This window comes from Dendrobates tinctorius, unplaced genomic scaffold (genome assembly GCF_039654945.1).
Source record: "Dendrobates tinctorius isolate UK_male_01 unplaced genomic scaffold, ASM3965494v1 ptg000071l, whole genome shotgun sequence".
Classification (NCBI taxonomy): Eukaryota; Metazoa; Chordata; class Amphibia; order Anura; family Dendrobatidae; genus Dendrobates; species Dendrobates tinctorius.
Window position 1 is genome coordinate 19,393,750 of NW_027361739.1, and position 25,536 is coordinate 19,419,285.

At 42.8% G+C, this 25,536-nt stretch overlaps 1 protein-coding gene across 1 annotated transcript in view; it reads right to left on the reverse strand.

Moving 5' to 3' along the window:
* Positions 1–25,536, reverse strand: part of LOC141096125 (synaptonemal complex protein 2-like) — a 244,255-nt gene that overhangs the window by 142,135 nt on the left and 76,584 nt on the right. The window contains exon 6 of the mRNA XM_073582529.1: positions 4,461–4,601. Coding sequence (XP_073438630.1) covers positions 4,461–4,601 — 141 coding nt within the window. The remainder of the gene's footprint in view (positions 1–4,460; positions 4,602–25,536) is intronic.

Below are 25,536 nucleotides of genomic sequence, written 5' to 3' on the forward strand. Positions count from 1 at the left end.
TGAAGGACACCTGCCTCTGCATCAACTTTCTGCAACTGAAAACCATTTTTCTGTGTCGACTATGGTACAGGGTACATTACTGGGGTGGAAAACTGGACTGTGGACTTTGTAGGCCAAGAAACTCCAAATTGGGAGAATGAATTCTCATAGATGTTGTCAGTCCCACCACAACCCTTCCCGTGGTTGTTCCTTCTCGGGGAAAGACCTGGCTGGTCATTGCTTGCATTGAGAAACATGTGATGGTGTCTCCGCGGCTTCTGTTTTGCATGTTTTGCATATTTCCCATAAGGGATGGGGGCAGTGCTCTAGAATCACTGCGCTGAGAAACACGTGATGGTGTCTCCGCAGTGTTGGATGTTGATCTCCATGAGTTCATTCATCCTCATTTTCACAGTCTTTTACTAGGCATTGCTCCTACCAGCCAGTTTCCTACTCCACACTGATGAGGGGCAATACCCCGAAACAGCTGTCTGTGGATGGATACCATGTTTTGGCATAGGTGGTTTCCTTCATTGGAGACTGCCCTTCCCGTGGTTGTTCCTTCCCGGGGAAAGACCTGGCTGGTCATTGCTTGCATTGAGAAACATGTGATGGTGTCTCCGCGGCTTCTGTTTTGCATATTTCCCATAAGGGATTGGGGCAGTGCTCTAGAATCACTGCGTTGAGAAACACGTGATGGTGTCTCCGCAGTGTTGGATGTTGATCTCCATGAGTTCATTCATCCTCATTTTCAGTCTTTTACTAGGCATTACTCCTACCAGCCAGTTTCCTACTCCACACTGATGAGGGGCAATACCCCGAAACAGCTGTCTGTGGATGGATACCATGTTTTGGCATAGGTGGTTTCCTTCATTGGAGACTGCCCTTTCCGTGGTTGTTCCTTCCCGGGGAAAGACCTGGCTGGTCATTGCTTGCATTGAGAAACATGTGATGGTGTCTCCGCGGCTTCTGTTTTGCAAGTCCCACCACATGGACCTCATGTCTAGTCTGAATCACAAGTTCCCAAACTATATCACCAAGTCTCAAGATCCGAGAGCCTCTATAGTAGTCTATCTGGTCCCTCCAGGACCTCCATTGTCACTGCTTCCAAGGGTTCTCTAGCAAGTAACTAGCCTGGCCTGGTACTCCAACCTTATCCAGTTGGTCGCGGACAATCCATGACCTTTTCCACTACATCACAACCTTGTTTCACGAGGTCCGCTGTTCCACCTCACTTTATCCTAGCTGAAGTTAATTCCTTCCTGACATAAGGCATAATAGAACTTCTGATATAAATTCCCAGAGTATAGAGCAGGCTCAAGAGCTGAGCACGCACCTTCCAGGCAGATGCCAGCTGTAACAAATAGCTGGTGTTTGCCTGTAAATACAGCGTCTGGAGCGCACTCAAACACTGTAGTTTAACCACTTAAATGTTACTGTCAATGTCTGACAGCGGGTGGAACCAATGGTTTGTTACGGAAGCTAGGTGCCTACTCAAGGACGCCATCCCTGCAATCTTGGTCAGCCTGTAAAGCCCACGCTGTGGCTGGACTTCATAGTAGAATGTTGTTTTCACTACATACTATAATACTGAGATATTGCAGTACGTTGTATAAGCAATTGGACAATCACAGGTTCAGGGACTTAAAAAATAAGTAAAAATTAGAAAAAAAAAAATAAATTTAATGGTGCCATTCAAATCTACAACTTCCCCCCCCAAAACAATAAAATGTCCCTATGTATAATGCAGTAATAGAAGGAATCAGCTGCCAGTAAACAGTGTTCAGTGTTTGTCTTCCTCTGTGCCGTATGTAGTGACTTAGATTTAGAAAGGAGAAGCTGTGACTGTATTGCAGTTGCTGTTTATAGCCTACTCTTCATGCTGATAACGTTTACTAGGTCAACTTTAAGATTACATTAGAATGACAATAATTACAACACAATCATTACTTTTCAGCATGTTTGTCTGTTATACTAGGTTTAGGATTTTTTTTTATACGCATATACTCTTATAATCTGGAGATTCTTAGTTTTCTGCTGCATGTCACGGCTATATTTACTCTAGCACTTTTTGCTCATATTTTGCACCATGCATTGTTTGATTAGATATATGCATACTGTTGCCTCCAAGTGATTGAGGCTTATATTGGCTTCCTATTAGAATATGATTTTACGATCCTTAGTATTCATCATGGATATACTCCATTTATATTTTTGGATTTTTTAGTCCTATGGATTCTAGTTGGGCTACCATTGATATATAACAAACTTTGATTAATGAACTATAGGATCCACACTTGTGTATAACAATCTTTGTTTCGAGCCTCCTTTATACCTGTGTATGGGCCAGATTTTTGCATTAATTGCTCCCATATATATATTGTATTGTACTGCTGTGTATTTTAATGATGCATAATTAAAACTTTATTTATTTTATGGCACATAGTTTCCGTTTTTCTTTCCCCTTTTTTGATTTGTGAATTTTTGAAAATGCCATTTTTTTTCTAGGCAATAATAATACTATGATGTCAACTAATTTGATGGTTATTTTTTGTTAGGTCTTCCTAATAACATATATTGGAGAAAGATGATAACGTTTACTATGTCAACTTTAAGATTACATTAGAATGACAATAATTACAACACAATCACACTTTTGTCTATGGTTAACTTACACATTGCTTATATGTGTACGTGAGTGCTTTATGTAGAAATGCATATGTGTAGATGCAATGCTTTATGTAGAAATGTTAAGAATAACAAAAGAAGCCCACAAAAATGAATGGGTACTTAAACTCAATATATCATAGACTACAAGAAAATGGTTAAAAAAAATAACCAAAAGAGGCGAATAAACCCTTAAAATAGTTTTTATTTTGGTCTTCACAAAGGAATTCATACAGTTATAAAAGACTACCACTGAGAATTAATATACAAAACGGAATAAAGAGGGATGCTGGCTAGATATCTTGTCTTCACATGTATATAGTAGTGTTTAACCACAACCTTAAGCTGCCTCCTGAAGAAGTTAAAAAGACGAAATGTGCGTTAGGGCGACAGGGATGCTGCCTCCTATTTATATTAATGTGTCAGCTTAAGGTTTTGGTTAAACACTGCTATATACATGTGAAGACAAATGAAAACTATTTTAAGGGTTTATACTCCTCTTTTGGTTATTTTTTAACCATTTTGCTGTAGTTTATTTAGAAATGTTGTAGCCAGTTGGATGAAACACTTTAGGTGTTAAAAAAGTTTTTTATTCAAAATGTGTTTCAAAGCCATACTGGCGTCTTTATCAAGTGAAAATTTATTTTTTTATTTTTTTTCACTTGACAAAGATGCCAGTACAAAGCTGAAATGTGTTGTGAATAAAAAAAAAACTTTTGGACATGTTCACACGCTCAGTATTTCACTCAGTATTTGTAAGCCAAAACCAGGAGAGGTTGATAAATCCAGAAGTGGTGACGTATTTTTACTATACTTTTCCTCTGACTGTCTCACTCCTGGTTTTAGCTTACAAATACTGAGGTAAAATACTGACCAAATACTGATCGTGTGAAAGTGGACTATATCATCATCATTGTTGAAGAATCGATTTACTCCTCCTTACATGCTTCATCCATCAGGAGCCAATATTTCATGGAGGATTTATCCACAAGCCTCGGGGCTGTAGCAGCAGTTTTTCTTCATGAGGTGAATCTATGGGGTATTGTCAAGAGGAAGATGAGAGACACCAGACCCCACAATGCAGATGAGCTGAATGCTGCTAGCAAAGCAACCTGGGCTTCCATAATACCTCAGCACCTCAGCAGTGCCACAGGCTGATCGCCTCCATGCCACGCCGCATTGATGCCAAACGAGCCCCGAACAAGTATTGAGTGCATTTACTGAACATACATTTCAGTAGGCCAACATTTTGGATTTTAAAATCATTTCTTCAAGTTGGTGTTATAAAGTATTCTAATTTACTGAGATAATGACTTTTGGGTTTTCATTGGCTGTAAGCCATAATCATCAACATTAACAGAAATAAACACTTCAAATACATCACTCTGTTTGCAATGACTCTAATATATGAGTATCACTTTTTGTATTGAAGAACTGAAATAAATGAACTTATTGATGATATTCTAATTTTGTGAGATGCATCTGTACTTGCATAGCACTTGGATGTTTGGAGTGGTGTACAGGAAAAAAACAAAATCATGGTTCACAGAAATAAATGGTATATTCACAAGAAATGCTAGATGTCTAATGTATGAGGTCACTGGGACCTGCACTTAGGCCAAGAAATGGGGGACAAGCAAACTACAAAAAAACTCAACCCAATATGAAGCAAAATTATAAATTCATTCTAAAGAGAATATAAATAAAGAGGAATGCTTTATAATCTTCATCCTTTTTGAACCCAGCTTTAGTTTAAAAATTAAAAAAAAGGATGCAAAATGTCAAAACTGTTCATCTTGAGGGAAAGTCATTACCTTTGTTTTCTTCTTTAGAACGTGTATCCCTGTTTTGTCTGTGTTTGAGCATACCTGCACATGTGGCTTCTGGTACTCATGTCCTGTTATGTCTAGAACATTTACTCCACTTACAGTAGAGTGATCCAAATCTATTGTATTCTGAAACAGAGGAGTTGACATCAGTATTTTCCACCTTTCATCTATTTCTCCACATTCAACACAAAGGCCCCAATTCAATAAAGGTTGTCCATTTTCAGTCAATGTTCTGCCCTAGCTGTGGTTTGTTAGAAAAAAAAACCAGAGCTGTACTTAACCCTTTTCCAACATCGGGCGTAACAGTAGGCCGATGTCGGACACCCTTCCTTTGCTGTGGTCTCCGGCGCTGAGCCCACATCTTTTCGGGCACGTCAGCTGTCTTGAACAGCTGACATGTGCCTCTAACAGCCATGAGTGGAATCGTGATCCACCCGCGGATGTTAACCCATTAAATGCTGCTGTCAAACTCTGACAGAGGCATTTAACTCGTGTATAACTAAAAACGTCAATTCGGCACGCAAAAAAATAAGCAACCCGAGATCACGAAAAATGGAGACTCTACAGGTACCGGAAAATAGCGCCTTTTTTTAAAACAAACTTTGGAATTTTTTTTTCAACAGTTAGATAAAAAAGAACCTAGGCATGTTTGGTGTCTATGAACTTGTAATGACCTGGAGAATCATAATGGCCGCTCAGTTTTAAAGTTTAGTAAACATAGTAAAAGAGCAAAACTATTGTGGAATTGCATTTTTTCTTTTGCAATTTCACAACGCTTGGAATTTTTTTCCTGTTTTCCAGTACACAATATGTTAAAAACAAATGATGTTGTTCAAGAGTACAACTTGCCCTGCAAAAAACAAGCCAGTACATGGCCATATTGACAAAAAATAAAAAAGTTATGGCTCTGAGAAAAAGGGGAGCAAAAAACGAAAAAAAAAAAAACCCCAGATGTTATCAGTGTGCTATACATGTTTTTCCGGACCCATAGACTTGTATTAGCACTTTTCATCCATGATGCTGGAAAAAAACAGAAATGTATTCATGAGATGTGTATGGACACATGGTCCACAAAAAACACAAACATGTGAATAGCCATATAGATTATATTCGGTACTATCTGTGAATTAAAAAAAAAAAGAATAGAACACATAAGTGCAACACAGACGCCTGAATAACGCATCAGATGAAAAAAAAAAAAGTTCTCACCCCTCTCATATTAACCCCAAAGCCTGTTTTCACCTTATTGACCAGGTCAATTTTTACAATTCTGACCACTGTCACATTATAAGTTCATAACTCTGGAACGCTTGAATGGATCATGAAAAATATTCAGGATTGAGAGTCCTCAGTAGTTGATACCTTTTACTGAATGGATCATGGTGATTCTGAGACTGTTTTGACGTGACATTTTTTACTTCATGATAGTTGCTAAACTTATTTGATAAGACTTGTGTTTATTTTGGGAAAAAAAAAACACGGAAATTTGTCAAAGTTTGCAATTTTCAAACTTCTAATTGTTATACCCTTAAATCAGAGTCATACTGCACAAACTAGGTAATAAATAAAATTTACGACGTGCCATCAGCACAATTTTTTAAACAAAATTTTTTTTTGTTAGGAAGTTATAAGGGTTAAAAGTTAACAAGCAATTTCTCATTTTTACAGCTAAATTTGCGATATCTTTTTTTTATGGAATCAACCTCACATTTGAAGGGACTTTGGGGGGCCTATATGACAGAAACTAACCAAAAGTTACACCATTCTAAAAATTGCACCCCTCAAGGTACTCAAGACTACATTCAAGAGGTTTATTAACACTTCAGGTGCTTCAAAGGAATTTTTGGAATGTGGAAAGAAAAAAATAAACATTTACTATTCTTTCACAAAATTTTTCCTTTAGACCTATTTTATTTTACTTTCACAAGGGTAACAGGAGAAAATGGACAATACAATTTGTTGTGCAATTTCTCCTGAGCATGCAGACACCCCATAGGTGGGGGAAATCTATGGTTTGGGCACATGGCAGGGCTCGGAAGGGAAGGAGCACCATTTGACTTTTTTAATGAAAAATTTGCTGGAATAATTAGCGGATGCAATGTCCCTAAACAGTGCCTAAACAGTGGAAATTCCTATCAAGTGACAATATTTTGGAAACTGGATCCCTTAGGCCGGGGTCACACTAACCGACGCAAAATACGGTCAGTATTTTGCATGCGTAATACGGATGAATGGCCCCTAAACAGTGCTTCGTATGTCATCCGTAATCAAGGTGTGGTCGCGTATTTTGCGCATGTAAGCATCCGTATGTAATCCGTATGCAATCCGTATGGCGAGATTTTCTCGCAGGCTTGCAAAATGGACATATAATGGAGCCCTATAACAGGGTTTCTAACAAAAACCAAAGAATAATATAGACACATAGAATGCATATATATAGATATATATATAGATATATATATATATTTTCTATGTGTATATATCTATTCTTTCGTTTCTTTATTAAACCTGTCAGTATGAGTTTACTGTAAAGCGCACTGAATTGCCGGCTTTGCTAAAAGACACCGGGTGCGTATTTCTCGCAAGTCACATGTGTGGTCCGTGTGTAATCCGTATTTTTTGCGCACCCATAGACTTGCATTGGCGTACTACGGGCGTAGTACGCTGACAATCGCAGCATGCTGCGATTGGCACGGAGCGTAGAATACGGATGAGAAATATACGGCTGGTGCGAGGGACCCCATAGAGAATCATTTGTCCGTGTCTAATGCGTGATTTTAGCGCCTCTCACTCGGCCGTATTCCTCGCCAGTGTGACCCCGGCCTTAGGGATCTTATCTAGATGTGCACTGATCACCTTGAACCCACAGGAGTTTCACAGATGTTTATAACATAGAGCTGTGAAAATTAAAATAAAAAAAAAAATTGAAGAAAAAAAAAAAAAAAAAAAAATCACATTTTTCACAGATAAATCTTTTTTAGCTCCAAATTTTACATTTTCATAACAGGAGAAATTGCTCCATGAAGTTTGTTGTGCAATGTATCCTGAGTATGCCGATACCCAACATGTGGAGGAAATCTACTGTTTGGGAGCACGGCAGGGCTTGGAAGAAAAGTAGCGCCATTTGAATTTTTTAATGCTAAATTTGCTGGATTAATTAGTGGACACCATGTTGTGAACCCCTGATGAGCCTAATCAGTGGAAACCCCCCACAAGTGACACCATTTTGGAAACTAGACCTCTTTGTGAACTTATCTAGATGTGTATTGAACACCTTGAAACCCCAGGTGCTTCACAGAAGTTTATCACGTTAAGCTGTGAAAATATTTAAAAAAAAAACCAAAAAAACACACTTTTCCCGCAAAAATCTTTTTTAGTTCCAAATTTTCTATTTTCACAAGGATAACAGGAGAAAATGGACACCAAAACTTGTTGTGCAATTTCACCTGTTAACCGATACCCTATATGTCATTGAAAACTACTTTTGAGGCAAAGCTCAGAAGGGAAGAAACACCATATTACAGTGCATATTTTGCTGCACTTGTTTGAGGGTGCCATGTTAAATTGGCAGAGCCCCTGAGGTGCCAACACAACAGAAACCCCCATAAGTGACCACATATTACAAACTAAACCTCTCAATGAATTCATGTAGGGGCGCAATGATTATATTGACACCATGGACTTTTATACCATTGGGCAGTGAAGATAAAATAATTAACATTTTTACCACCAAGATTGTGTGTTAGCCCCAAGTTTTACATTTTCATACTGGGAAATGGGAAAAAATTGCACCAAAATGTGTCCCACAATTTCTACTGAATGTGGCAATACCCCATATGTGGCTGTATAGTACTACTTAGCCATACAGAGAGACTCGGGAGAGACAGAGCGCTATTTCCCTCCTGGAACGCAAATTTTCCTAGAATAGTTAGCGAATTGCATGTAAAGAACCCTTAAGTGCTAGAAAAGCAGAATCCCCCTCAAGTGACCACTTTGTGGAAATTATAACCCTTGGGGAATTTACCTACAGATGTAATGACGATTTTGACTCCACGGGGGGTTTTCCAGAAACAAGCAGCAGTGGATGTTGTTGAATGAAAATTGCAAACTGCCGTTGTAGTGACTAGTTTGTTATGCCAAGCTCATGCTTCTGGAGACATGCACCTGTAAATTAGGCTGGCTCTCATCACTACACAAATGTGAAACATGTGGGCGCTAAATGTTGTTTAAGCACACTGGGGCTCAGACGGAAGGGAGGCTTTTGGATTTGGGAGCAGAGAATTTGCTGAATTTCATTTGGGCGGCGAGGAGCTGTTTTGCTTTTCCAGAGCCTTTGTGCTACCAGTAATATGGAAGCCCACTATATTTTCGTTAACAGATGATGGACCTAAGTGAAGGCTTGCTTTTTTGTGGATTGAGTTGAAGCTTTTATTGGGAACATTTTACATAACATTTATTATCCCATTTGACCGGCGCTCTGTGCTGACCACTTACAACGGTGTTTCCATCTAAATCTCCGAGTGATGTGACACATGAAACTCTTGAGGGAGCCATTCACTATAATGAGGCAGCAAAGTTACATTGGATTCCGTCTGGCCTCTGTTCAGCGGTGTCCTTTTCAGAAGTGCACAAAACTGTAGTCAACGGCACGTTTATGCAATCCTAAAAATACGGCACCGCTGGATCACATGTCCTATGGCGTCCACAGTGCCTCCATTTGCATCATTATAGTGAATCTTCAGCCACGGGTTCTGTCTGAATCATGTATTTCAGTGATTTACAAGGAAACCCCGGTAGCGCTCAGCATAGAGCGCATGATAAATGTGAGTCGAACCTTACTACCATCTTTGGAAGGCAGAAAGAAAAAATCAACAGCATGTGAAGAATTTAGTTTTTATGCCATTCCTCGTGCGGTATAAGTGATTAGGCAACGTCTTTCTTCGGGATGGTGCGATTTCAGAGATACCAGATGTATATAGGGGATTTTAGGTTTGGCTACTGTCACATATTAAAAGATGCTTTTTTTATTGCGAAAACTAGTTTTTGAATCACTATATTTTGAGAGCTATAATTTTTTCACATTTCGGCAAACTGAGCCAAGTTATCGCTTGTTTTTTGTGGGACTAGCTGACGTTTTTATTAGTACCATTTTCGGGCAAATGACATTTTTTGATCACTTTCCATTCTGATTTTTGGGAGACAGAATTAACCATAAACCGCAATTGGTTTTTTTTTTTTTAATACAGTTCCGCAAGTGGTAAAATTGGTAAGGCAGCATTATTCTTCGGGTCAGTATGATTACAGCGATACTTAACTTAAATGGTTTTTTAATGTTTTGACGTTTTTACACAATAAAAACTATTTTATAGAAAAAATTATTTTTGCACGGCTTTATTCTGAGAGCTATAACTTTTTTTTTATTTTTCTGCTGATGGAGCTGTATGGTGGCTTGTTTTCTGATGGACAATATGACGTTTTCAGCGGTACCATTTTGATTTATATTTGTCTATTTGATCGTGTTTTATTGCACTTTTTTTCGTTCGGCGGTATGCATGCCAGAGGGGGCACGCACAGCCCTCCCGGTGGGCACGCGCTATCTCCTCAGAACTAGAAGATGGCAGGGGAGGGGGAGCGGTGAGTCACAGGAGGCAGGAGCCGGCTGCTGCGGCTGTAACTGTGCCCACCGCCAAAGACAAATGAATATTCACTGCACTTATAGCGCGCACCGTTTCAGCCGCAGCTTCCGGGCTGTCACGGGTGACCGCTCATTAATGTAATGAATATTCACCAATCTCCACTCCCATAGGAATGTAGTGAATATTCTTTCCCTTACTGAGCAGGGACACGTGATCGCTCAGCCGCAGATGCTAACATTGGAACAAGATGTTGCAAGGGCGCACAGGGACGGTAAGGAGGATGTTTTTATTAAATACTTTTCACATGCGGGCAATACATACAAGGATAGGGATGAAGAATCATGCACACCAGGACACGGATGAGGAGCCATGCATACAAATACGGGGATAAGGAGCCATGCTTACCAGGGCAAGGATGAGGATCCATGCAGACAGGCATGGGGATAAGGAGCCATGCATGCAAGGAAGGGGATAAAGAGCCATGCAGACAAGGATGAGGAACCATGCATACCAAAATAGGGATTAGGGGACAATGCATACCTGGCTTATACTCGAGTCAATAAGTTTTCCCAGTTTTTTGTGTCAAAATTAGGTGCCTCGGCTTATACTCGGGTCGGCTTATACATATTTTTTTATGTGAGGCCATTATACTGTATGGAGCACATTATACAGAATGAAATGCTTTGTGGGGCTATTATACAGTATGGAACATCACGTGGGGCCATTATACAGTATAGAGCCATTTATACAGTATGGAACATCATGTGGGGCCATTATACAGGATGAAGATATTATACAAATGAACACATTAACCTAATCTATCCATGTGTGGCACAGCCAAAAGTTTTACCATAACCAGGTTCCCCGCATCATGTTCCCACATGCTTTATGCATCCATTAGCCCTCTGTGTCTGTACTGTTACACACTTAACATTATGGCTGGTCCATACAATCAGGGCAACTGTTACCACCCACCTTTCGTGTCTACCTCTTTCCTCATAGACTGTAAGCTTGCGAGCAAGGCCCTCATTCCTCTTGGTATTTGTTATAATCTATGTGATTATTGTTATGCTGTAATGTCTATTGTCTGTACAAATCCCCTCCGAAATGTAAAGTCTGTGGAATATGTCGGCGCTATAGAAATAAAATTTATTATTATTATACAGTATGGAGCATTGTGTGAGGCCATTATACAGTATGGAGCACTATGTGAGGCCATTATACAGTATGGAGCATCGTGTGGGGCCAATATACACAATGGAGCACTATGTGGGGTCATTATAAAGTATGCAGCACTATGTGAGGCCATTATAGAGTATGGAGCACTGTGTGGGGCCATTATACAGTATAAAGCACTATGTGGAGCCATTATACAGTATGGAGCACTATGTGGGGCCATTATACTGTATGGAGCACTATGTGAGGCCATTATACAGTATGGAGCACTATTTAAGGTCATTATCAGTATGGAGCATTGTGTGGGCCATTATACAGTACAGTATGGAGCACTATGTGAGGCTATTATACAGTATGGAGCACTATGTGGTGCCATTATACTGTATGGAGCACTATGCGAGGCTATTATACAGTATGGAGCACTATTTGAGGCAATTATCAGTATGGAGCATTGTGTGGGGCCATTATACAGTATGGAGCACTATGTGGAGTCATTATACAGTATGGAGCACTATGTGGGGCCATTATATAGTATGGAGCATCGTGTGGTGCCATTATACAGTATGGGGCATCGTGTGGGGCCAGTATACACAGTATGGAGCATCGTGTGGTGCCATAATACAGTACTATGTGAGGCCATCATTTTTTTAAACCATAAACTTTTATTCATTTTAAATAAAGTCATATTAACAACCATTTAGCCTCCAGTCATTGTACATTGTTACAGAAATTTCCTCAAAACATTAATCGGCTAAATATAATAATTTAACATAGCTAAATATTATAGTAAAAAGAAGGGGCAAGGGAAGAGGTGATGACAACAGATTATTATACCCGTGTATTACCATGAATAGCTCTGTTACATCTCTATGACCAGTGTTTAGTCTGAATGATAGCCAGCTGTCCGATTTCCTGAGGTATGATATCATATTATTGGTGGATGAAGCAACTATCTTCTCTGATGGACAATTGTCATTCACCAATGCTACGATCTTAGTCAGTGACGGCCATTTGTTTTTTTTTCCAATATCCTGCAATTTTAATTCTAGTAGCTATGAGGATGTGCGCAATCACTGTCCTGAACTCGTGCAGAATCAAATCCAGGTCAACGGCCAGAAGCACCTGCTCTTTCCCAATCTTCACTGGGATGCCGCTAATCTGAGACACTAAATGGGAGATTGCGCCCTACAGCTGCTTCACCTTATGGCACTTCCACCAGACACGTAACAAATCTGCGCTGGCGTCTCAGCACCTCCAGCACACATCTAGGGAGTTGCGGTAGATCTTAGACAATCTGTATGGCATGAAGTACCACCTGTACAGCGGCTTTCTCCAGGTGATTGGTGCATTTAGAGTGTGTCCCTATCATTGAATTGAGAAGGACTTCCGCCATTGCCCCGGGGTGATCCCTTACTGTAGATTAGTCTCCCATTTGTGGAGATGAGTCCAGAGAGGGGAAGGTCTCCTCCAGCATATGGCTGTAGCTCACGGACAGCGTTCTTATTTGCCGCGCTAGGGCGAGGAGCATTACATACAATTTTGAGGGTTGTGAAAACATTTTATCTTTGTTTCCTTGCAAAAAATGTCTTATTTGTAGATATTTATAATGATCTTTATGTGGAAGGAGATATTTCTCTCTGATCGTAGAGAACGAAAACAATATTCCTTCCTCATACATGTCTCCAATCAACAGGACTCCCAGGGATTTCCAGTTACGAATCTTGAGGTCCGTTATATACATCTCTAAAGTCTCTATGGGGGCTTTAAAGAGCGCCAAATTGATAGTATGCAGTTTATTGATTAGAATGCTCCACACTCCCAGCGCTGCTTTCACCGTTGGTGGCAGACATAATTTTTTGTCACCTCTGTGTTACGTCCGTACGCGAATCTGGGCTGCAATAGCGACAGCACCCCGAGAAACACCGAGACCCTTAACCCCTATACAGGGATCTGGAATTGTAGCAAGGCCCAGGGGGTGGCTGTCTAGAGGAGCAGTGGACCAGAGCAGGACGGTCGCCAAAGAAAAAGGCAGGGAACCAAAAACGCAGACAGAAATCTGGAGAGCAGCGGAGGTACCAAATGGGCAGGCAGTGGCAGAGTAGCCAGTCCAGGCCAAGGTCACAAAGCGGGAGAGTGGCAACGATAGAAAAACGGCAGGCAGTAGCAGAGTCGAATATCCAGGCCAAGGTCACAAACCAGGAGAGTAGCAGAGGTACAAAATCGTCAGGCAGTAGAGGGGTCAGAAATCCAGGCTGAGGTCAGAGTCAAACAATAGCAAATCACACCGTAGCACACAGGGGAACCAAGAATATATCCGGCGGCTTGCAAGACCAGTCCCTCAAAGCCTGGTTTGTCAGGGTGAAGGAGATGAAATCTCCTAATTAATGCTTTGGCATGGATGTCCCCGTGGGGACCCAGGACCTCTCCTCCGTGCCGTAGCCATTCCAGTGTACAAGATACTGTACGGACCCTCTCACAAGGCGGGAGTCAAGGACACCCTGGACTTCATACTCCAAGGTACCCCTGACCGAAACAGGAGGAGGAGGGGACAGGAAAGGATGAATTGGAGAGCGATACAGCTTGAGGAGAGATTTATGGAACACGTTGGGCAATTTGAATGACTGAGGGAGTTTTAAACGGAAGGCTACCGGGTTAATCACCTCTATAATTTCGTATGGACCAATAAATCTGGGACCCAATTTGGCAGACGGCACTTTAAGCTTGATGTTTTTGGTGGAGAGCCAGACCTTGTCTCCAACTTCCAGGTGCGTCCCCTTAGATCGCCGTCTATTCGCAGCCGAAGCCTGTCTATCCTGGGCCCCCTTCAAGTTTGAGTTTACCTCAGACCAAATCGCTTTTAAGCGATGTATATTTCTACCCCAGGGAGCTTCGACATCCTGGCCGAGAATGAACCAAAGCACGGATGCAGTCCATGGTTGCAGAAAAAGGGGTAGTCTTAATGGAGTCCTGGTACCGATTGTTTAGGGCAAACTCAGCTAATGGCAGATGTTCCACCCAATCGGACTGATGTTCTGACACATAACAGCGAAGGTATTGCTCCAGAGCCTGGTAGGTATGCTCAGTTTGACCATTGGTTTCGGGGTGGTAGGCCAAGGAGAAGGACAACTCAATACCAATGCGTTTGCAGAACGCCCTCCAGAACTTTGAAACAAACTGGGTACCCCTGTCGGAACACAATATTGACCGGAGCACTGTGCAGACTTACAACATGCACAATGAACAGTTTACTCAAAGTTTCGGAGTTAGGTAACCACGACAGGGGGACAAAATGACACTGTTTGCTGAACCTGTCCATCACCACCCAGATACACGTTTTCCCATCTGAGGACGGCAGGTCCGTAATGAAGTCCATGGAGATGTGGGTCCATGGACTCTCAGGGGTGGGCAAGGACTGGAGCCAGCAGGCAGGGCGATTATGGGGGGACTTGGCGCGGGCACAGACATCACACACTAAAGCATAGTCTTTACAGTCCTTAACCACCGTCGGCCACCGAAAATTCCTAGTTACCAGTCTGGTGGTATTATTGAGACCAGGATGGCCTGCCAGAACAGAGTCATGCGATTCTTTAAGAATTTGTAGGCGAAACGTAGCCGGAACAAACAATTTTTTTGGGGGCGTAGTGTCAGGAGCTTGTTCTGGGGACCTACGGATCTCCTCCAGAAGGTCCAAAGACACTGCCGACACAACGATCCCATTGGCCAATATCGGGACTGGTTCACAGTCCTCGGCTTGTGAGGGGCAAAAACTGCGAGGGCATCGGCCCTCACATTTTTAGTACCAGGGCGGAAGGTGATTATAAAATCAAACCTAGAGAAGAACAAGGCCCACCTTGCTTGTCTAGGATTTAGTCTTTTAGCTGACTCCAGGTAGGTCAGGTTCTTGTGATCAGTAATTACAGTGATCTTATGTTTGGCGCCCTCGAGGAAGTGGCGCCATTCCTCAAAGGCCCATTTAATTGCCAATAGTTCCCGATTACCTATTTCATAGTTTTTCTCAGTGCAAGAGAATTTGCGGGAAAAAAGCACATGGACGAAGCTGAGTGAGGGATGCAGTGCCTTGCGATAGCACTGCTCCCACTCCGACTTCAGAGGCATGTACTTTTACAATAAATTGGTGGTCCAGATCAGGCTGAACCAAAACCGGGTTGGCCACAAAGCACTCCTTTAGTGTAGAAAATGCCTGAATTGCCTCAGGGTTCCAAATGGCCACGTCTGCCCGTTTCCGGGTCAAATCCGTGAGTGGTTTGGCAATTTCTGAGAAACCCCTGATGAACTTGCTGTAGTAATTAGCAAACCCTAAAAATCGCTGCAGTGCTTTTAGCGATTTGGGCTGTACCCAAGCTTTAATAGGTTGGATCTTGGCAGGATCCATGCGAAACCCTTTGCCTGAGACCATGTACCCTAAAAACTGTACCTCCTTAGAAAAAAAAAACACATTTCTCCAGTTTAGCAAACAAGGAGTGTTCTCGCAGTCTCTGCAGCACAGAACAGACGTGTTAAGCGTGTGTCACAGGGTCAGCAGAGTAAATCAGAATGTCATCCAAATACACTATGACATACACCCCACAAATGTCTCTGAAAATATCATTAACGAAGTTCTGAAACACGGCAGGTGCGTTACTGAGTCCGAACGGCATTACAAGGTACTCAAAGTGGCCAAGGGGTGTATTAAAGGCGGTTTTCCACTCATCCCCCTCTCTTATGTGGACCAGATTATATGCCCCCCTGAGGTCAAGTTTAGTAAACCAACAGGCTCCCATTACCTGATTAAAAAGATCAAGGATGAGTGGAAGCGGATACTGGTTCTTTATAGTGATTGCGTTTAATTCCCGGTAATCAATGCAAGGTCTGAGACCCCCCTCTTTCTTCTCCACAAAGAAGAACCCGGCCCCAACTAGTGAAATGGATGGTCTAATAAACCCTTTTTTTAAACTGCCCGCTATATAGTCATTCATGGCCTGACGCTCTGGACCAGAGAGATTAAATATTCTCCCATTTGGGAGACGGGCATCCGGAATCAGGTCTATAGGGCAATCATACTCTCTATGTGGGGGTAACTTCTCAGATTCTACAATAGAAAAAACATCCTCATAGTCTCTGAAAGCAAACGGTATCAGGGGGTTTTTAACCTTAACTTGGTTTACTGCTAATGATATGCAGTTATCCTGACACTGCGAACTCCAGCGCACAACATCACCCAGGTGCCAGTCAATAACAGGATTGTGCTGGTGTAACCATGGCATCCCCAAAATACCTGCAGCAGATAAATTATCCATCACAAAAAATGACATAAGTTCGGTATGTAATGTTCCCACAGACATAGCAATTTTGGCAGTAACAAATTTAACCCCCTCCTCAATAATAGATGTGCCATTGATAGCCGTGGTTTTAATAGGGGCATTAAGCCTTAGCAGCGGTACACCAAGATTCCTAGCAGCCAAAGAATCCATAAAAATTTCCTTCAGATCCACAATCCACATAAGCTTTTAAACACAGAGATTTCTGACCAAATGAAAGAGAGATGGGCAATAAAACTTTAGCCGCATCTGCGGGCAGTACCTGAGCCCCTGGCCAACCCTGACCAGAGCCGCCCAGGGGCCGATATCCCAGGAGTGTGGATCTCTGACGTTCAGCTTTCTTCCTGAAGTCTCCAGACTGCAGCATGCTTGTGCAGGAAGATGGGAGTGATCCTCCAGGTTGTACACTGAAGCGAGTAACAGGTGTTTAGGCCAAAAATCAGCTCAGGTAGGAGAAGGGAAAAAAAAAAAGTTCAGGGAGACTGCTTTTGTATATGTTGGATATATACACAAGAAGCAGTTTTTTTTATGGCTGGATACAATGTGACGTCTGTCCACGAATCTGGGCTGCAATAGGGATAGCACCCCGAGAAACACCGAGACCCTTAACCCCTATACAGGGATCTGGAATTGTAGCAAGGCCCAGGGGGTGGCTGTCTAGAGGAGCAGTGGACCAGAGCAGGGCGGTCGCCAAAGAAAAAGGAAGGGAACCAAAAACGTAGACAGAAATCGGGAGAGCAGCACAGGTACCGAATGGGCAGGCAGTGGCAGAGTAGACAGTCCAGGCCAAGGTCACAAAACGGGAGAGTGGCAACGGTACAAAAACGGCAGGCAGTAGCAGAGTCGAATATCCAGGCCAAGGTCACAAACCAGGAGAGTAGCAGAGGTACAAAATCGTCAGGCAGTAGAGGGGTCAGAAATCCAGGCTGAGGTCAGAGTCAAACAATAGCAAATCACACCGTAGCACACAGGGGAACCAAAAATATATCCGGCGGCTTGCAAGACCAGTCCCAAGGTATTTGAGGGATCAGGTCATCCCTCACAGGTTCCCGGACTGATGATGTCATCAGGACCGCCCCCAGGACCAGGCCAGATGGTGATGCACCAACCCCTTCATGACTGACAGAGGAGCAGAGCCTGCGTCCACCAGATGCGTGCGCAGAAGGCCCTTCTCTGTTGCCGCCATCACTTGGGGCGAACCACAGCGCCTCCCAGTGGCCGGGGCAGGAACCGCAAGCCCCGAGTCAGATGGCGATGTGACAGTCCGGCGCCTCCTTGTGGCCGAGGCCGGGACAGCAGGCCCCGAGTCTGATGGCGATGTGACAGTCCGGCACCTCCTAGTGGCCGAGGTCGGGACAGCAGGCCCCGAGTCTGACGGCGACGTGACACTCTAGGGTTAGGCCCGGCAATGATATACTGTATGAATAAAAAAAGATGCAACATTTGGGGATTTTATGAGATGTTTCTCAATTTCTAGCCAATGTCTGTCATCCTTATCATTCCACATCAACCTCCGTTGTTCAAATATGGCTGCCCTCACCACTGAGGGGAAGCCCAGTACTCCCCGTTATTGGTATACATAGTATATCTGCTTTAACTCTGCACTGTTTCCTGCCATATGTATTTTAATATGATTGTTTGTAACTGTTTGAGTATTTTCATGGGGATTGTGATAGAGAGGTTGCGGAATAAGTACAATATCTGGGGGATTATGAACATTTTTACTGACACTATTCTTCATAACCAGGACATGTCGTGTTGTCTCATGCGCAGTATGTCGCCTTTGAGCTTTTGTCTGATAGCTTCATAATTTAGTAAGAGCATTATATCAACTGAGGGGGCTAAGTGGATTCTGAAATATGTTATGTTTCATTATCCCACTTAAAGGGGTACTTAGTTTTAAGATTTACAGGGTGCGGGACAGAGGGCATTAGATACAGAATTTCGCATTTAGGCACATTCAGTTTATAATATGATACTTGGGTAAAGGAGTCTATCACTTCCATTGCTCTACTGAGCGACTCTTCGGAATTGGTAAAGGATAAAATAATGTCGTCTGCGAATAACCCGATTTTGTGCTCTACATTACCAGTTTTAATACCAGCTATCCCAGGATGTGATCTAATTTTTTCAGCTAAGGGTTGAATTACACTGCGCAACAAATTTCAGGGAAGTTCTTGTCCCCTGAGGAAGTTTTATGGTATCTTATAGATTTTGATATGCTGAACACGAATATGTGCTCCAAAAGTCTGTATCACGTAAGGTTTTTAACCCCTCCATGACCCTAGATTTTTTCGATTTTCACTCCCCATTTTTCCAGAGCCATAACTTTTTTTATTTTTCCGTCAATCTGGCCGTGTGAGGGCTTATTTTTTGCGGGATGAGTTGTACTTTTGAACGGCATCATTGGTTTTCCATGTCGTGTACTCGAAAGCGGGAAATTCCAAGTGCGGTGAAATTGCAAAAAAAGTGTAAGCCCAAACCTGTTTTTTGTTTGGCTTTTTTGCTAGGTTCATTAAATGCTAAAACTGACCGGCCATTATGATTCTCCAGGTCATTATGAGATCATAGACACCAAACATGTCTAGGTTCTCTTTTATCTAAGTGGTGAAAAAAAATTCCAAAGTTTGCTTAAAAAAAAAAAAAAAATTGCGCAATTTTCCAAGACCCGTAGCATCTCCATTTTTCGTGACCTCAGGTTGGGTGCGGGCTTATTTTTTGAAAGCCGAGCTGATGTTTTTAATAATACCACGTTTGTGCAGATATGTTCTTTTGATTGCCCGTTATTGCAGTTTAATGAAATGTTGCGGCGACCAAAATAAAAGTAATTCTGGTGCTTTGATTTTTTTATCACTACGCCATTTAGCGATCGGGTTAATTCTTTTTTTATTGATAGATCGGGCGATTCTGAACACGGCAATACCAAATATGTGTAGGTTTTTTTTTTTATTGTTTTATTTTTATTGGGGCAATGGAAGGTGATTTGAACTTTTATGTTTTTATTTATATTTTTAAAAACTTTTTTTTAACTTTTGGCATGCTTCATAGGAGGCTAGAAGCTGCCATAGCGCGATCGCTTCTGCTACATAGAGGTGATGCTCAGATCATCTCTATGCAGCAGAATTAGGCCGGTTTCACATTAGCGCTTTTTAAGCGCACGCACGGCCGGGGGTAGCTCCGCCCCCGAGCCGGCTCTCTGCCCGGCGTGCCCGCCCCTTGCTTGTAGCGCCGCCTACTAGCGGACAGCGGCGCCTGCGATCGGCGCACCCTATCTTTAGCATAGGGTGCGCAGATCGTGCGCAGGCCGTGCGCTAGTTGCGCTGCGCACTTTTGACGGTGCGCCGTGCGCGCCAAAATCCGAAAAGTTTGATTTTGGCGCGCACGGCGCACCGTCAAAAGTGCGCAACGCAGGTCAAAGCGCAACTAGCGCACGGCCTGCGCACGATCTGCGCACCCTATGCTAAAGATAGGGTGCGCCGATCGCAGGCGCCGCTGTCCGCTAGTAGGCGGCGCTACAAGCAAGGGGCGGGCACGCCGGGCAGAGAGCCGGCTCGGGGGAGGAGCTACCCTCGGCCGTGCGTGCGCTTAAAAAGCGCTAATGTGAAACCGGCCTTACAGGCTTGCTATGAGTGCCGACCATAAGGTGGCACTCATAGCAATCTGCCAACAACCATAGAGGTCTCGAGGAGACCTCTGGTTGTGATGGCGACGCAGCGATGACCCCCGATCACGTGACAGGGTTGTCGCTGGGCGTATTTCCGGATCGGCGTCCAGAAGTGCATTTAAATGCCCACTGTCAGAGATTGACAGCGACATTTAACTACTTAATAGAAGCGGGCGGATCGCAATTCCGCTCGAGCCTATTGCGGGCACATGTCAGCTGTTAAAAACAGCTGACATGTCGCTGCTTTGAGGTGGGTTCACCGTCGGAGCCCACCTCAAAGCGGGGGATACTGCCAGCTGACGTACTATTCCGTCAGCTGGCAGTAAGGGGTTAAACAATAGTTTATAGTCTACATTATGACGTCCGAGACACTACATACATGTGCATCGATGTCAGTAGCAAAAGCAATTGTTCAAAAGTGTTTTGCAGAATACTTTCGTTTATAATCCACGTCAGATGCTTCTCAAATAAGATTCCAGCAATAGTCAGCCAGCATTGACGTACCCCACTTTCCCTAGTACCTTTTCATCAGCGCAATGTCTTGGTGAAATCTTTCACCGTGTTCATCGCTAACGGCACCAAGATTGGCTGGAAAAAAGTCCAAGTGAGAATGTAGAAAATGCATTTTTAGTGACATATTGCATTTCATCAAATGATATGCTGTGAGTATGTTGTCTACGAGTTGTTCAAAGTTCGGTGCCCTGATGTGGCCAAGGAGGTTGAAGGTCACATCTTTAAAGGCTCTCCATGCCACTTGTTCAGCACTTTGCAAAAGACCATCAAAGCTACTGATCTGTGGGCCAATAAAAAAACCTTTAATCTTTGCATCAGTTATTCTTGGAAATTTCTGTCACAAGTAAGAAACGGCATCCGATTCTTTGTTCATTGCTTTGACAAAATTGTTCATAAGCTAAGTTTAATATGCAAAGGAGGGAGAAATATCTTTGCTGGATCAACAAGAGGATTATTAACATTCTTCTGTCCAGCAACCAGGTTTTCATGGAGTGGCCAGTCCTTTCTGAAATAGTGCATTTCTCATGCACGACTGTCCCACTCACAAATTAAACAATACTTGGTATATCCAAGCTGCAGTCCAGGAAGAAGTGCAACAACTTTTAGATCATCACATATGTTCCAGTTATAATTTTGTGGGTCAACAGTAACTCCATATTGCCATATGTTTCTTTCATGTGTATGGCATGTCCAATAGGTATAGAAGGATAGACTTAAAACTGAGGAGTCAATGAACAGTCGCCATTTCTTCGGGTCATGTTCCCAAGATGTCGTTGCAAAAGGTTAAACTGTTGACATGGTTGAAAAATTGATTGAGGTCTTCTTGTCGACTGCAAAAAACAGAAACTCTTTTTCCTGGTAATAAGAGATTCCGTTCTTGTAGCCATGATCCCAATAATTCTGCCTGCCTCTTTGACAATTTCAAATCTCTGACCAAGTCACTCAGATCAGCTTGACTAAACAGATGTGGATTAGATGTAGAAGATCTAAAGTCTGGGTATGCAGCAGTTTCTTTTTCCACTTACATTGTTAGTTCATCTTCGTCGTCCTCCATTGTCCATACTTTGGGCGGCTTTGGAACATGAAGACTTTCATCGTGTGGCACTGGTCTTATGGCTAAACGAAGAATAGGATATTCTATTGATTTCTTGTTCTTTGCTGAATTTCTTGTTATATTTGGAAGGCACAAGTAGCTATCAGTTACATGATCTCTCTGCTCTCTCCATATCATTGGGACAGCGAACAGCATTGAAGGTCAAGATCCATTCAGCCATGCTAAGTAGTCAGTATTGTCTTTTGATTCCTCTCCTACCCAGGAGATGTGGTATGCTCCGTACACGGTGAGCCGAATGATTCACTGGCCTGCGCCGAATTCGTATAAGTGCTTGCATATGTGTAGAACAGCGATTTAAGTTACTTCAGTGGAAAATTGAATATACTGTTTCAGAAAAAGTTCATATATAAGTTTTTTTAGAATTATAACAGAATATTATAATGTTTCGTATCATTTCTCAAAAACCTTATGTGATAGGAAAAATCTGAAGTCATTTCTGAAATCAGCATGAAAAAATCTATCAGGAACACTCAAAATTGTCCAAGGGACGAAACCTTGGTAACACAGTGTTATTAATGCAAATATTAGGGGAGAAAGTGGACACCCCTGCCTCGTTCCATTAGTGATATAAAATGTATCAGACATCATTCTTGAAATAAGAACTGAGGCTGACGGGTTAGAGTATAGAGGGGTGATCGCTCGGAGTATATTAACGTCAAACCCAAATTTGGACAACACTTAGAACAAAAACCCCCAATGCACCCGATCGAACGCCTTTTCGGCATCTAAAGAGAGGAGCATAGAGGGGGTCCGTCTCCCTCCAGCCATATGGACGATATCGATCATCCTCCTTGTACCATCTAAGGTCTGTCTAGACTTAACAAACCCCACTTGGTCTTTATGCACTAAGGCTGGGATTATTTCTGAGCTCCTATTAGCTAGGATTTTGGTGTAAATCTTAAGGTCTGTGTTCAGCAATGAAATTGGCCTAAAACTGATGGTTCGATCAGGGATTTTTCCTGGTTTGGGGATGTGTATAATTGTTGCCTAAATCATCTCTTTTGGAATTATCCCGGCTTCCATAAAATTTTGGAAAATTAATGTTATGTGAGGGATTAGTATATCTTGGAATATTTTGAAATATTCGCTCGTTAGACATTCAGGGCCGGGGAACTTGTTGTTTTGCATTCCTCTAATTGTTTGCTGAATTTCTGTTTGGGATATTGGTTGATTCAACATGTGTAATGAGTCTTTTGGTATTTTAGTAATTTTTACACTCTATAAGAACTGATTTATTAGTTGGGAGGTAGGTTGTGGTATTGCGGTATTGTAGATTATAGAGGGAAGAATAGTAATGTGAGAAGGTATTGGCGGATTTCCTTGGGGTTATATTTTTATGGGACATCCTGTATGTAGGATATTCCTTGTTTGGTCATTTTGGCTTTAACTTTGTTAGCTAATATTTTGTCCGCTTTGTTCCCCTGCCAATAATATTTGGCTTTACTTCTCCGTAGATTGTGCTCGTATTTGTATTGGAGCAGTTGGTATAATTCATACCTTAGTTTCTGTAATTTTGGGAGGATTGCATTTGTGGGGCTATGTTTGTGTGTCTCTTCTAGTGCGGCTATGTTTTGGTTAATTTCCTCTATTTGGCGTAGTCTTGCTTTTTTTGCTTTGGGACGCTATTTGGAGCAGTTTACCCCGGATGTAGGCCTTGTGAGCGCACCATACTGTAGATACAGATACATCAGGTGTGTTATTAATTGTGAAATATTCTGTTAGCACGTTCTGTAATTGGGGCTTAATTTTATGTAATGTAATTAGAGTAATTTACTCTCCATGGGGAGTATGTCGGGTAGTTATATCCCTCTGTAATTTGGCAGGAAACAGGGGCATGGTCCGACCAGGTGATGTTACCTATCGTGGCTTTTTGGATGTCCTGTAATAACATTTATCTGTGACTATTAGATCAATTCTGGAATAACCTGTATGTGAGTGTGAGTAGAAGGTGTAATCCTGCTCGGAGGTGTGCAGAACCCGCCAGACGTCATAGAGTTCTTCCTCTAGAAGGGTCTGAGAGAGTGATCGGGTATTTTCTTTCTTTTGAGGAAGTACAGACTTATCAATGTTTGGACAAGGGGTGATGTTAAAGTCTACCACCGCCAGGGTGTCATTAAGAAATGAAATCTGCTTGGAGTTAGGGGCAGAAATAGAGACAATTGTGTAGGTCTTGTTATTTATGGTGCAGACTAGGATGACGTATCTGCCCTCGTTGTCCACTACGCTGGTGATTAGCTGGAAGGCGACGGTGTTCTTTATGGCGATTACTACTCCTCTTTTTTTGTCAATTGCATGGGAATGAAATACATTTGTGAAGTTCTTATTTTGCAGTCTGGGGGCGTCAGTGCTACTTAAGTGGGTATCCTGAATGCACAATACTTCTGCTTTATGGGATTGGGTCTCTTTCCATAACAGGAATCTTTTGAATGGACTATTCAGTCCTCTAACATTAATGCTGGAAATGTGAAACACCATGTACAAAATCTATGTGTCACCACTAGACAGCTAGGAAAAAATGAGGGAATAATAAAAACCAAATTTTAATTTTGTGGAAAAAAAACTAACAGTTTCAAAAAGAGAGTTCGGTTCAAAGTGAACCTCCTGGATATGCGCCGCTATCCAGTATATAGTGGGGGATGTTAAGAGAAACAAAAAATTCTCCTCTCTTGAAAAAGTCTTGTATTCTCTTCACTTGTTCATGGCCACTCCATCAGGGTGGGTGGCATCTTCTTCTTCAGCGTGGAGCTGGTTACTCATCCACCGTCGCCGGCAACCACTTCTGCAGCAGTCATGGTCTCTCGGGGGGAAGTCAGGACCTGTGTGGCTCCGTTCTTCAACTTCACTGGGTAGCCCCACTTGTATGCGATCCCGTTGTCCCGTAGGATCCTGGTGGCTGTGGAGAATTCCCGCCTTCTGTTCAGAGTGACGGTGAAGAGGTCAGTGAACACCATGATACTCTTGAACCTTTCAGAGCTCTGGTCCACCCGCTGCTGCATTGCTAATGGCTTCTTTGAAGTGATAAAAATGAAGCCTGGTAATTACATCCCTGGGCGCAGAAGTGGGGGCACTTTTGGGTTTTAGGGATCCTGTGCGCAACTGTCACGGCCTTGCCTTCTCACCCGTCCGTCTCCGCCTCCCGGCGCATCCCCAACTTGATTCCACGCCGCTCCGTTTGTCTGCTCGGGGTCGCGGTGCGTCTGCGGCCTGCCCAGTCGTGCTCCTCTCGCCGCTGGGCCTCCTGGGAGGTTGTGACCCGGTGATCCAGCCCCATCATGGCTGGATCACCGGGTATACCCCACCGGGTATTTCAGCTCTTCGTCGGCAAGACGCCTGTTTATCAACTGCAGTGGTGCTAGCAACTCCTGCTTAGCGTCTCCCTTATTCTCAGGATCCTCTCTCTGCCTCACCTGTCTGCTGTGTCTCGGCCTTGCCTGTTAGCCCCGTGTCCCTGTCTAGCCTCGTGCCTCTGCCAAGCCTGCCAGCTCCGTGTCTCTGCCATACCTGCTTGCCCTGTACCTCCGCCTTCCTGCTTTGTGTCTCTAACCATACCCGTCTGTCCTGTGTCCGTCTTTGTATTTCATTTTACCCTCCATGTTCTCTTAGCCGTATTGCCATCTCCTTGCACCTCTCTCATCTGGTT